This window comes from Fundulus heteroclitus, unplaced genomic scaffold, assembly GCF_011125445.2.
Source record: "Fundulus heteroclitus isolate FHET01 unplaced genomic scaffold, MU-UCD_Fhet_4.1 scaffold_191, whole genome shotgun sequence".
NCBI classification, from domain to species: domain Eukaryota; kingdom Metazoa; phylum Chordata; class Actinopteri; order Cyprinodontiformes; family Fundulidae; genus Fundulus; species Fundulus heteroclitus.
Window position 1 is genome coordinate 181,733 of NW_023396603.1, and position 14,852 is coordinate 196,584.

Here is a 14,852-nt window from a genome sequence, read left to right on the forward strand (position 1 = left end):
AGTTCTGTTCAGGGAAAATATGAATCGAAACTAAAATATAAGAATGGAAAATTGGAGCTGGAAGTCTCAAAATTTGAAACAGAATAAATTATTTCTTTCATTCGGTGTAGTTCTTTTATTAATCTTGGGGGTCTCTGACTATGGAACACCTTTAAACTGTAACTGAGTGCAACAGTAATTTTCCTGACAGCACAACATACAGTTGCCTCTGAAAGATTCTCTGTGTCACCTATATTATTAAAAAGCTATCATTGGCATAAAAACGAAAAGCAGCACAAAGATATTTTGCAGAACTAAGAGCGTCTCCTCGTTGTGTTATAAGAGCAATGTGCAGGCTGGGAATATTGAGATAAATCATTGACAGTGGCAAAAACGGTAACGCTTGAAAATATATTAATCCAAAAATGATAGGACATTTAATCATGATCTGATTAGCCTCTCCCGACAGAGATTTATGTGGAGTATTTGAACTTCAGCAAACAGGCTCCTCCTGGACACGCCTTTTGCAACACGTCCTTGTGCAAATCTCAGCTAAAAAGTAGAAAAAAACTCAGAGGTAACCCAAACAACTCTTTTCGGTAGCAGGGTTGTTTCAAGGAGTGGTTTGTTGTCATAATTTGACTCAGGGTAAAGGCTTCTGAGCTTTCTGAAACGAAAAAAGCCAGGGTAAGCAGGAATCTACCCCACAAATTCATCTGAAAATCCACCAACCCATTTTTTCTGAAACTGGGCCCCGAAGTTCCAGGAGCTCTTGTGCTGCCAGTTTCTGACCACCAGCATTCCTTGACCAATTACATCTTGTCTTTTCAGGAGTTTAGGAGAAATATCCAGTTTTTGTGTCATGTCATGGTTGTCCCATATTTTCAATAGTAATTGATGGTTGCCTTCACTGTTCCTTGTAAATTGAAACAGTACCATATATATTGTCTCTTTACCTCTCTACAAACTTCAGCTTAAAGGTTGCCAATTAGCAAATATCTGGAGAAGTATTTGTCTACTACTGTGTCCACTTAGGCAACCACTTTAATGCGGCATTCTTTTATTTGACATTTTTCTCCCAAACAAATTTGTTCGCTTTACCGTTGAATTGTACAGGACAAACGTTTAATTAAAACTGGAAATACAATTCCAAATGATTTATTACGGTCTAATTTTTTACATCACAAAAACCTCTGCCCGTATTCATAAAGATTCCAATGACTAAACCATTTTACCTCGGTAAGATAAAGTTATACACAAAGCTTCTTAGGTCTTAAGAGAGCTCCTAAAGTGGAAAAATGTTAGGAGTAGTGAGGAGGACTTTTAGCGAGTCTAAGAATGTCTGAAGCAGGAAGATGATGGAAACAGAGGGGGCTAGTTTGCTGATCCACCACCTAAACCGTGGAGAAAATGCACACATAAACTTCTTTAACAATCATACGATTATTAAGACGTAGATAAGATAAACTTTATCCCCACAGGGGGAAGTTAATTAGTTTAAGTGGCCCGACGGGGTAAAGGCAGTGCTCTAGTAACGTCATTTTATGGAGGATAAATAAATAATATGAAAATATTGAATAATCAAGAATAAAGATTGGATAAATGTACAAAGAATATAGTAGAGAGGAATTTTTATATCATTAAGTCCAAGGTTGAGTTCTCTTCAGACCTTTAGACTTTATTCTACCAGGTCATGATGACTAAATCAGGCCCTGCAGATGGCAGCAATATTGTTTCTTCCCACTCATATCAGAAATACTTTAATAATCCCAGGGGAAAATTACTTTCGTTACACGCTCCAGATATACAAACAACATAATTATATGTTTATACAACATTTCGTAAAAAAAAAATACATACATATATATATATATATATATATATATATATATATATATATATATATATATAGATAGATATATATATATATAGATAGATAGATAGATAGATAGATAGATAGATATATTTCCAGATCTAAAATAAAGTGATAGTGACGATGTGCAAAACAGTGCAAAAGAATGAATAAATGTCAATTACAGAGGGGGGGGGGGGGGGGTGATTGCATCTCTGAGGGAGGCGTTGTAAAGATTTATGACCACAGGCAGGAATGATTTCCTGTGGCGCTCTGTGGTGCATCTGGGTAAGAGGAGTCTTCTGCTGAAGGAGCTCCTCTGCTGGGCCAGTGTGTCGTAGAGAGGGTGTGAGACATTGTCCAAGAGGGACTGAAGCCTGGACAGCATCCACCTCTCTGCCACGTTCATCAGAGTGTCCAGCTCCTTTCCCACAACATCACGGGCCCTCCTGATCAGTTTGTTTAGTCTGTTGCTGTCCGCAACCTTCAGCCCACTGTCCCAGCATCAGACAGCAAAGAAGATCGTGCTGGCCACAACAGACTCATAAAAGATCCTCAGCATCGTCCGACAGATGTTAAAAGACCTCAGTCTCCTCAGGAAAAAGCTACCCTCCAACCCCAATGCCACCACTCTTCTGGAACCCAGTGATGGTTCTCATGCCACTCCACACATTCCTCATGTTGTTGGTCTGTAGTTTATTCTCTAGCTTTCTCCTGTACTTGTCTTTAGCCTCCCTAATTTTACGCTTGAGTACCCCCTACACTCTCCTCACCTCATCACGGTTGCCATCTCTGAACGCCCTCTTCTTCTCATTCAGGATGGCCTTAATGTCCTTGGTGATCCATGGTTTATTTTTGGTGTAACAGGTGACAGTCCGAGCTGGGAAATTGCAGTCCACACAGAAGTTGATATAGTCCGTGATGCACTCTGTAAGCCCATCAATGTCCTCCCCGTGGGGCTCACAGAGTGCAGGCCAGTCAGTCACTTCAAAGCAGGCCTGCAGTGTTTCATAAGCCTCCTCCGACCACCTCCTCACAGTCCTTGTGTTCGTAGGCATCCTCTTCACCAGAGGCGCATAGCAGGGTGTGAGGTGAACCAGATTGTGATCAGACCTGCCCAGAGGGGGGAGAGAAGAGGAGATGTATGCATCCTTAATGTTAGCATACATCAGGTCCAGGGTCCTCTCCTCTCTGGTAGGGCAGCTCACATATTGTTTGAAGGTCGGCAGAACTTTGTTCATGGTGACAAGGTTGAAGTCTACCGACATGATGATGAGGGCATTGGGGTGTTGAGTCTGTAGTTTGGAGATGGTGGTGTGTATGATGCTGCAGGTAGATGTTGGGTTTGCAGAGGGAAGCAACGATGACATGCGGGATCTCTCTAGGCAGATGATATGGACGGAGTCCAATGGCCAGCAGTTCAACATCCGGGCTACAGAGCTGTTCTTTAATGGTGATTGGACCCGGGTAACACCATCTGCTGTTTACTAGAATGGCAAGCCCCTCTCTGTTCCGCTTACCACTCTTAGTATGGGTATTAGTATTAGGTTGGCCCGAACGGTGTGAAAGCTATCCACAGAGACAATCTGGTCCGTAATGTCCTTGTGCAGCCATGTCTCAGTGAAACACATCACACTGCACTCCCGGTACTCCGAGTGGCTCCGCGTCAGCGCCGTTAGCTCGTCCATCTTGTTGCTAAGGGACCGCACGTTTCCCATAACAACAGAGGGGAGACACCGCTTAAATCTTCTCCTTTCAATAAGCCCATCCCGTCTCAACCCTCCTTTCATCCCCGATGTTGTTTTCCTCCTCTGCAACCTTGGTGTGTTTTCCTCCAGAGTTCGGGTGGTATTTCAACAGGTCTGGCCACCACGCCGGCCAGTATTAGTGTGATCAGTTGTTCTCTAGAGTAAACAAAGGCAGCGTGTCCCGGTGGGAGTGGCATGATAGAAACAACACGAAAAAAGCACGAAAAGTCTCTGAAAACAAGAGTAATCAAAAGAAAATAAAAGTAAGAAAGTTTTTGAAATAGAAGCTTTTGTTAACGGTGTGACTTCCTCAGTGTGTTTTGCATTAGACAATGTAGAAAAAGAAGGTGATTATTTACAGGAAGCTTGCTCCCTGGTTTAATTTAGAGCTGTATTCTTTGAAGCACAATGTTAGGAAATTTGAGAGAAAATCTCGCCTTACCTAATCTGGAAAAGCAGTCTAATGTTGTATAAAAAGACCCTTTGCAGAGTTAGAGCAGCATATTTTTCATCATTATTGAGGAGAATAAAAATAATCCTAGATTTCTCTTCAGTACAGTTGCCAAATCTACCCAGAGTCACAGTTCCATTGATCCATCCATTCTCTTAGCTCTCAGCAGTAATGACTTTATGAGATTCTTCATAAATAATATTAAATCCATTAAAAATAAAATAATTGGCATCCTCCAAAACATGATTGCCTCGTCCTCAGTAAGCGAGGCAGTGTTGGAGGAATCTTTAGAACCTGATCGGTGTTTGAACTGTTTAGATGCTGTGAAGCTTTCTGAGCTATCTAAAGGTTTAGCATCATCTAAACAATCTAAACTTGTATGTTAGACCCAATCCCAACCAAGTTATTTAAGGAGGTATTCTCTTTGATCAATGGCCCTATTTTAGACATGATTATTCTATCCTTAGTAAATGGATATGTACCTCAGGCTTTTAAAGTAGCTGTTATTAAACCTTTACTTAAGAAACCTTCTCTTGATCTAGATGACTTAATAAATTACAGACCTATATCTAATCTTCTTTTCATATCCAGGGTTTATACAGGAATGAGTAACCCTAATTGAATGCTTTTTAATGCTCATTTAATGCACACACATATACATACATACACACATACACATATTATATATATATAGATATATAGATATATATATATTATATATATAATATATATATATATATAATAATATATATATGAGATATAAATATATACACATATTATATATATATATATATATACACAATATATATATATATATATATAATATACACTATTACACATATATCACAGATATATATATATATACACATAACACATATATATATATATATATACACAGATACACATACATATATATAGATACACATATACACATACATATATATATACACAGATACACAGACATATATATAGATATAGATATATAGATATATATATATATCTAGAGATATACACATAGAGATATATAGAGATATATAGATATATATATATAGACATATAGATATAGATATATACACATATATAGATAGAGAGAGATAGAGATATATATAATATAGAGAGAGATACCAGAGAAGATATAGATATATATAGAGACACATATACACAGACACATATAGAGAGATATATATACACAAGACACAGACACAGAGAGATATATAGATATATATAGATATATAGATATAGATATACACATATATATATATATATATATACACATATACACATACACATATATATATATATATATATACACATATACACATACACATATATATATATCATATATTAGAATTAACGCGAAATTAACGCGTTAACTTGCCCAGCCCTAATATATATATATATATATATAGTACTTGTTGATGGCAACAGAGCACTTCCGCATGCAGTGTTGCATTGGATCCAAATGTTGTTTGAAGCTGATCTGTGGCTTGCTGCAGTGGTGTAGTGGTCCCTGGTGCAGTGGGTATACTCTCATTGTTTGCCCTTTTAGACCCAGCTCAGAAAAATGCTGACATGTAACACTGCTTTATTTAGTTTAACCAAAAATCCATCACTAGGCTTTACTCATTTTAGCCTAAGATAATTAACCTAAAACATTTAGATTAAAATATTTCCTTGAGGTGCTACGTGAGGTGTAAAAATACTGTTGTCTCTTTTTTAAAGATTTTATTCAGCTTTTGGCAGGTAATGTACAATTTTCTTTGGTTTATATTGAAGGAATTCCTACACTACATCCAGAATCAACATTTCATTACTTTACTGTAGGTTTTTCAATATAGACCTAGATGATAAGGCATATGAAAAGTCCTAAATTGAATGAGAAAGAGAATCTATAGAAAGAGATAAAGTTAATCATGAGGAGAACATCAAAACTCAAATCTCTTTGTCTTTGCAAATCATAAATTGTCAAATAATGGATGGTGATTTTAAACTTGACAGTCAAAAAGGGACCTCAGTTAAGTCATTTTTATCAATTAAGGAACAAAGCAAAGGTAAAACCTGTTCTTTCAAGGCAAAAATATGGAAACACTACTGTAAGCCTTCATTTCATCATGGCTGGATTAGTGCAATTCTCTTTATCTCTGAATCGGTCAGTCCTTACTCAAACGTCTGCAGCTGGTTCAAACGCTGCTGCACACCTTTTAATGTAAAAACATAAACTAAAGCACTTTACTCGATCCTGGCCTCCCTTCACTGGTTGCCTCTTTAGCTTAGAGTTCAGTTTAAAGAAGTTCTGTTTGTTTTTAAGGATTTAAACAGCTTATTATAATTGTTGTTGTTGTTTTAAACTGTTGAGTCTTTACCCAAGTCATTTTATTAGATGTTATTTTGTTTTACCTCCTGTTAAAGTGCTCTTTAAATAATGATGACGATGATGATGATTAGAAACTTTTGCATCATCACTCAGAAGCTGGAAAGAAAAGAGACAACAAGATTTTTCACACCTCACTTAGTAACTCAAGGAATTATTTAAAACTAAATATTTTAGGCTAAAATATTAAACTGTTTATTGGTTGTAGTTTTTCTTCAATCCCACCGTTATGTTTAGTAATTTCTGCCAAAAGCTGCAGCATTTTAATTTATTCCTTATGAATGTATTATTTGCAAGCCCTACTCTGATTGGATGGAAAGAAACCTTTCTGTGATTGGCTGTTGAGGTGGACAGTTTTTTAAGTCACAAGCGCACAGACAGAATCCAGCGAGCCGCGCACAGCTGGTATTGAGCGTGGAAGTAGTAGGTCACAGGCAGACACGGAACTGAGGGCGAGCATAGTGGATAAAGAAGAGTTTATTAGTTTTGAGCGCGCGCGCGTGATGTTTAAACGCTGAATACCTGTCTCACTGCGCGCTCAAACAAAAGACACAAATATCGCCCCAGAAGTGGGTATAGGCAATGCTGACTGAAAAATAAGTGGGTATATACCGTATACCCACGTATACCCTGGACTACACCACTGCCTGTCCGACTTCATGTGAGATCGTGAAGCATTGACACCCATTGTGCAAAGCTTAATGTTCTTTTTACAAACACGGCAAAATCCTTCGTCATCTTTTCGTTGACAGGGTGCAGCCATGTCCCGAATTCCTTGTTTTCCATCCGCTTTTGTTGAAAGTAGCCTTTTTCCATTCTCTTGCTCTTTCTCCGCCTCAAGCTCCTCTTCCGAACATTGTAAAAACATACGGCTTTACAATCAACCAGAAGCAGTTCCGCGCAAACACGCGGCAGGTAAATCTGATAATATATCTGACGAAACTGTTTTTATGACCGTATTTTTTTAGAAAAAAATAAGGCATTTTTAATGCCACAGATAATCACATTTAATCACTTTTAATGTCAATTAAGGCCTTCATTTAAAAAAAAAATCATTTAATGACTTTTAATGCCCAACAGAAACCCTGCTATTTAAAATTCTTGAGAAAGTAGTTGCCTATCAACTATGTAAACATTTACAACATAATGATCTATTTGAAGAGTTTCAGTCAGGCTTCACAGCTCATCATAGCACTGATACAGCTCTGGTGAAGGTCACTAATGATATTCTCATGGACTCAGATAATGGACTTATGTCTATACTTGTCCTGTCAGATCTCAGTGCTGCATTTGATACAGTTGATCAGAATATTCTCAAAGAAAGAAATACTGTAGGGATTAAGGGGAAAGCAATAGGCTGTCTGTCTGACAGATTCCAGTTTGTTCATGTTAATAATACATCTTCAAACTCTAGGGTCACTTGTGGAGTACCACAGGGTTCAGTCCTTGGGCAAATTCTCTTTACTATATATATGCTTCCGATTGGCAAAATGAATGGTCCGTGAGGCAGACACCCTGTCTACTTTTAAAACTAAGCTTAAAACTTTCCTTTTTGACAAAGCTTATAGTTAGAGTGGCTTATGTTACCCTGAACTACCTCTATAGTTATGCTGCTATAGGCTTAGGCTACTGGAGGACGTAAGGGTCTATTTCTGTCACTCTGCTGAGTTCTCCTACTGTTCTCCAATTTACATTGCTTGCCGTCATTTCAGCTTTTAACTTTTTGTTCTCTCTCTTTTTTCTTCATAGAAGGAACTCCTGGTCTGGCGTTCTGTTAGCTGTGACATCATCCGGGGAAGACAGATCTATTAGCATCTAATGTAGAACAGATTACTGGATCAATGTGTGCTTCTTTGTCTCTCTTGTTGTGTCTCTGCTCTGTCTTCTCTAACCCCCAAAGCCATGGACAATGCAGACAATTCTCCCTGTGGCTCTACGCTTCTTCAGGAGGAGTGAATGCTGCCTGTCAAGACTTGATGCAATCCACTGGGTTTCCTTAGATAGGAAGGTTTTTGACCTATCCATAAATCTGACCCAATCCTTATAATCTGATTGAATTTGATTTGAGATGACATGCTTCATGAATTGGCGCTATATGAATAAAATTTAATTGAATTGAAATTTACAGAAAATGCTCTCAATAAAAAACATCTCAGACGAATTGGAAAAAGTCACAGAAAAATATAAACATAAATACACTCTAGACAAGATAAAGGAAGTGAGAAAGTGTTTGCTGTATTGTACATGATGATGTCAGTATTTAAAGCTAGAGCCTATCTAGAGCCTAAATGGTCATATGAAGTTTGTTTGTGTGATCCCATCTCCTCTCTGGCTTTTGACTGCTGCACGGCGTGCTTCTCACTTTCCAGGCTGGTGTAAAACAACAGTGAGACGTGCAGAGAAAAATATGCATTGATCTGCAGCAATATGCTTAAAAGTTTGCTTATTTATGCCATGATTCAGGGACTAATTTACCTTTCAAAACTCCTCTATTCTCCTCCCAGAGCTGTGCAGACAGAGGTGCCGATCCTCTGTCCAGTTTGTTTTTTTCCACTTTTCTTTCTCCATTTGATGTCAGTTGTTTTGCCAAATACAACTGCTTTAAACCAGCAGGCAATAACAGTAAAATACTGCCGGGTGAGTGCACATTAACAACAAATGACCAGTATGGCTAGTAAACATAAGCAATTTAAAATTATGAGGATGTAAAAAAGGTACATTCAATGATTTTGATGCTTTGTGACAGTTGCTTAATTTTGCTAAATTAAATCATCATGTCACAGAATTCTTAATCCTGTCTAATCAGTTAATTTCTCTCCTTTGATTAATATGAGCACATTTGTGTTTTTTTGTTTTGTTTCTTGTATCAACCAATCACAGCTCTTAAAACACAATGTCGCACCTAGCAACGGGGTCAACCACAACTCCTCACAAGGCTTAAGATTTCTTACTCAGAGTCGCTCAGAGTCGCTCTGCAAACACTGGATCACTCTTAAACTATGACTCTTAATTGTGAATCTTTAGGCTAAGATAGGAGCTCTCTAAGAGGACCCTGAGAATCTTTGTGAAGACTGGCGCCGGTGTTTTAATGGGAGTGTATACTCGGTTTGATCTACTGTATCCCTGTTTTAGAACATTGTCCATGCACCAACTGGTCAAAGTTGTTATTTCAGAAAACAAGGAATAACTTTGCTTACTTTTACTTTGCTGTTTTCGGATTCTTGTTCATTTTGCACTTCCTGAATAATTCTTGTAACTGTAGAAATCTGTACACACTTACCTGTGATCATGATGACCCGTATGCCAGCCTGTCGACACATCTGAACTGCTCCAAGAACCTCTTTCCTTGGAGGGTCCAACATCCCCACACAGCCTACAAAGGTCAGGTCCGACTGAAAGTGTAAAACAGACAGAAGTACACATAAGGGTGGAGAACTTGGCTAGTCTCTGCTTTTTTAAGTGGCATTACAAAAACAAGGACTTTACCATGTCATCTAATATGAAATATCATGTAACAACTGTTAAAAACAAATTAGTTCTTTGTGGTTATTATTACACCCAGAGTTCAGTCTAGACTATTATCAGCACCTCATAGTCAACAAAGGTTGCAGAGTTCTCAAGATTAAGGGAGTGAATATCAGGTGGTGAGTCCCTAGTTGCCATGGCAAGGCAGCGCAGCATGTCCCGTCCTGAGCCCCACTCCCGTATGGTGGACAGGAGCTGTTCTCGAACAGACATGCCCAGAGGTACACGATCAGAGCCGCTGACACGGATGTAATTGCAGCGTTCTAATATGCTCTCTGGAGCTCCCTGTGGTGATGAGACACAGTAAGATAAATTAAGATATGGACCCATGACAAAATAATAAATAAAAATTTACTCAAAACTAACCAATGAAATGAATAATTTTCAAAAACAAACAGACCTGGACAAATTAATGGTACCTGTAACTTAATATTTTGTTGTATGAGCGCTTGAGCCAATCACTGCCCTCAAACATTTCTGTAACTGTCAATGAGACCTCTGTACCTGTCAGCAGGTATTCTGGCCCAGTCCTTGTGAACAAACTGCTCCAGTTGTCTCAGGTTTGAAGGGTTCTTTCTCCAGATGATGGGTTCTTTCTCCAGATGATGTGTTTCAGCTCCATAGCGACAGATCTAAATCAGCGCTTATAGGCCATTTCAGAACAGTCAATTTCACTGAACCCTGCACAGATCAGAGACACCCAGCATCTGGCAATGGGACCCATGTTCAGTGTGGTCCACACCATGTCACCAAACAGCTCAGTGACTTGTGACCCTTTACATTGACAGACAAACTGGTTACAAGATGAAGATGTCTATAATACTAATTAGAGGACACCCCTCAGCTTAACAGGTCCCTGGGGTCTTTTCAAGGGGTACCTTTAATTTGACTAGGTCTGTTTCATTAGTTTGCTTTTTTAAATGATTATATTGAACCACAATTCAAAGGCAATGTCTGATTTTCAGTGGTTAATTTTCAGCAAATGTGATTTATTATTACTCTTGTCTGTTTCAATTTATTTCAGTGACCATTGTGGGATTTTATTTGATAAACAGACAGGCACCAACAATTTTGTCCATGTCTGTTTCTGTGTCTTCATAGGCAGCAGATAAAATAAGCATGTCCTGAGGTGTAACTGACCTTTACAAACATCTTTGCTCCAGAGGCAGACTGGGTGAGTTTATTGGAGAAACAGAAAACAGACATGGACTTTCTGTCTCTGGAAAACTCGAGTGTCAACTCCTTCTTCATCAGCTGCTTAATCATCTGTAAGGAAATCGTAAAAAGAAAAGAAGGGGGGGAATATTCATCTGTCAAATAACAGAATAACATGGAGAAGAATCAGAAATATGACCTTTTATTCCTGTGGTACAAAATCTTAGAATGCGTATGTAGGATTTCTAGTACTGCAACAACTTAGATTTTTCAGTTTTCTAAATCAGACAACATATTAATAACTTTTTCAGTTTTCAAGTAAACTAGCTAGCAGTGGCATAGCCAGAAATTGCTTTTCGGCCAGGCCAAATAAAAAACTGTTGGGCCAAATATTTATAGTTGAAAGTAAGTTTATTTTTAAGTTGTGCATTAGCAAGCTCACTATGGAGAAGATACAGGGTGAGAAGGAGAAAAGACCTCTGTTCAAGTGAACATCCTTGAATTGACAGTTGAAAAAAAATTATTAGGACCCATCACTTGTAAGATGATTTAGAGCAGGGGTGTCAAACTCATTTTGGTTGAGGGGCCGCATACAGCTTAATCTGATCTCAAGAGGGCCACACGAGTTAACTCATTGCAAGAATAAATAGAACTAATAAATGTGGACTTGTTGATTTTTATATTAAATTAATTTCACTTTTACACAATATATTATGAATAACCTCAGCGTTTTTAAGAAAAGTATGTGCAATTTCAACAATAATTTTACTCAGTTAAACATTTACTTAAGTGCATTATGCATAATAACTGATCACAGTGATTATACAATGTTGAAATAAATGTATTCACATTTTTTGGAACTTAAAAACACTGTCCTACATGACAAAATACATCAAACAGATAAAAATTAAGATATTATTTAAATTTTTCCTCACCTGAAGCTTAGTCTGCTAATTAAAACACAGCGCCCCTCATGGACAGTATAGGAACTGCATATTTTCAATTAAACGAAGTACATGTTTTTTTTAATAATTGTTTTATCGTTCTCTTCCTTTTATCTCCTCTTTCTTTCACCTAATGCATTTAGCCACAGGGCCGGACTAAATTGTTTGGCGGGCCGGATCCGGCCGTATGTTCGACACCCCTGATTTAGAGTCACATACACAGCAGAGTAGCTTCTGGGTCATTTAAACGGCGGCATCCTGTCAAAGTCATTATTTCCGTTTCTGAATGCAATTTCACTCGGAAGCAGCCGCTGTTGCATCATAAATCCAGACGCCTAGGACACACGAAAACATTTTTTTTCAATAATTGGAAAACTTGTGCCATTTTCTTTTCTTTTATTAAACAATATTACAATTAACTGTTAAAAAGGGGAAAATACGGATGATCCAGCTGATGAGTTTTCCCCTCTGCTCCTGCTCTTGTTGGTAGTTACATTTCATAACCTTTGTCATCACCTTTCACAGCGACAGGTTTGTCATCTCAACCTCTACTCTGACTGACCAGACATTATCTCCCCTGTATTTGCACAGGACGTCTCTAAGTGCGTAATTACGCATGCAAAAGGCTGACTTTGAGGTTGTGCTCCGAGCAGATGTTTTGTTTGCGCTCCAAGCGGAGCCAGTGAGGCATGGACTCCTGCTTTGTCTTTACCCCTCTAGCAATAGTCTTAAGCCTACAGGATATAACACTTTTATGTCACATCCCCAAAATTGTACACGTATAGGCACAGCCTTTAAGCTCACCACTTCACTACATATCACGTTTCTACACAGCCTAGATGGCTATAGAAAAACAATAGGCTATATGGGAACTGATTGTCCAGTCCCAGCATTATTTATGCCCATTGATACCCAGTTGAGGCGGTGAGGGGAGAGGAACAAAATTCTTCTTTTCAATTCTGCGCTGTGCACGACAGACAAACATATTGGGTAAAATGCATAAACACAGATTATGAAGCACTCTTTTTAAAGAGGGAGGAAGACGAATGAGGTGTCTGAGCTGAAGCTCTCAATATTACAAGACCCTAAAAAGGTCCCTTAAAAGTAGGAACCGATATTATTGTGACTAAATTGAGTCACTCAGTAATTGTAATGATTAGAAGAAAAGGACCCAGAATTCAGCCAGACCAGCAGAGGTTTCTTAAAAAAAGCTCTTTAATTACCAACTCAAAAAACGGGGAAAAATCCAAACAGATTGTAGAACAAAAAGATGACACAAGAAATAAACTAACGAGCAGGGCAGACAAGGCAGGAACAGACCGGACAGACTGGCTCAGGTTTCTGGAGGAAAAAGGGGTCAAAAATCCAAAACGCAAACTAACATACAGAATTGCAGGAGACTCACCCATACTCAACAGGACAACCTGGCACTGATGTCTGGTCTCAGCAGTTTATATGGTGGAATCAGGTGAAACCGGTGAGAGGTGATTGCAGCAGGGGTGGAGTTAGGCAGGTGTGCAGAGTAAGTAATTAGACCAGACATCAGTGCCGAGGCTCAAAACAGACCACATCAGAAACCAAACTAAAAACAAACTGTAAAAGAAGTCTCAAAACTCACACTAAGACACAAACCAAAACTAAGACAGAACTCCAACTATGACAGAACCTAAAACACAAATAAACCAAAAAGCAGGGAAAAGCCAACTTTAACCAAATCATAAACAGGAACCAAGACAGAATATTACAGTAATGTCTCCAACAACCCCCGAACACATCCATCCAGAGACGGGAGGGGTCAATAGAATTCAAAGAAGCCAGCCAACCCAACCCATGAACTCAGAGGTGCCCAGACCTGCTGAGACCTAACATCGAACCCCAGTCCAGACCCCGGCTAGATGGCCTGCTTCTGCTCCAAGCATTTGAAAACATCCTAAGCTGGTCTCCGTCTGCTCATATGTCATGTCTTTAGTAAAGTAGTGGTTGTCTTGGAGGTGGGTTTGAAGTTGTTATCATATTGGAATACTGCCCAACGGCCCAGTTCTGATAGGAATATGATGTCCTGTGTCAGTATGTCATAGTACATGTTGGCATTTATGGCACTGTGAATCAACTGTAGCTCCCCAAAGATGGCAGCACTCATTCAGTCTCAAACCATAAATCTGGCGCCACTCCTGTACATTGTGAATGTGCAGTTGAATGACAGTAAAGTCTGTCTGTTTCTCTCTTTTTGTGATCATGTGTACATACTGATCTATTAGAAACTTACGGAACACAGGCTGTAGCTCTCTCAGAACGTCTCAGACCCTTCAGATCTGTATCAAACACGTTCATTTTTTCCACCAGGCAGCACAGTGCAGTCTCTGTTGCCTCTCCAACCTTCTCATAAACACCCTTTGCCTGAATCACAGTAGAAGTAGAAAAAGGTTAATGCAGCTGATCTGTTCACAACTGACTCTATCCTTGGTGTTAGTTGAGTCATTGGTGATGGTCAGAGCTATTGCCATAGCCATGTTAGCATTTCTTACATCGTTGTAGTCTAGTGATGAGTCATTGCACAGAGCACAGATGGAGGCCATCTCCACCAGGCCATCATACTGGCTGCACTTCACCACTGAGCCATCCTTATAACTGCAGAGATGAGCACAGAGAAAAACAAGATGATAAAACAAAGGTAGAGCAAGGAAAAAATTAAGGAAGGGTTCATTAAACACTCCACATGCGCAGACTGTCCCATGTTAATTTGATAGTTAAAGGTTAAAAACACTCACACTTCCCCCTCGGGGGCTAAGTAGATCCAGTCACAGTGAACTCTTCAGGCAGCAATGTA

At 38.9% G+C, this 14,852-nt stretch overlaps 1 protein-coding gene across 1 annotated transcript in view; it reads right to left on the reverse strand.

The window, feature by feature from the left end:
• LOC105922785 (sarcoplasmic/endoplasmic reticulum calcium ATPase 2) overlaps positions 1–14,852 on the reverse strand; it is a 135,929-nt gene that overhangs the window by 20,684 nt on the left and 100,393 nt on the right. The window contains exons 14-15 of the mRNA XM_036129598.1: positions 9,990–10,211; positions 9,682–9,793 (exon numbers count right to left, since the gene is read on the reverse strand). Of these exons, the coding sequence (XP_035985491.1) occupies positions 9,682–9,793; positions 9,990–10,211 (334 nt within the window). The remainder of the gene's footprint in view (positions 1–9,681; positions 9,794–9,989; positions 10,212–14,852) is intronic.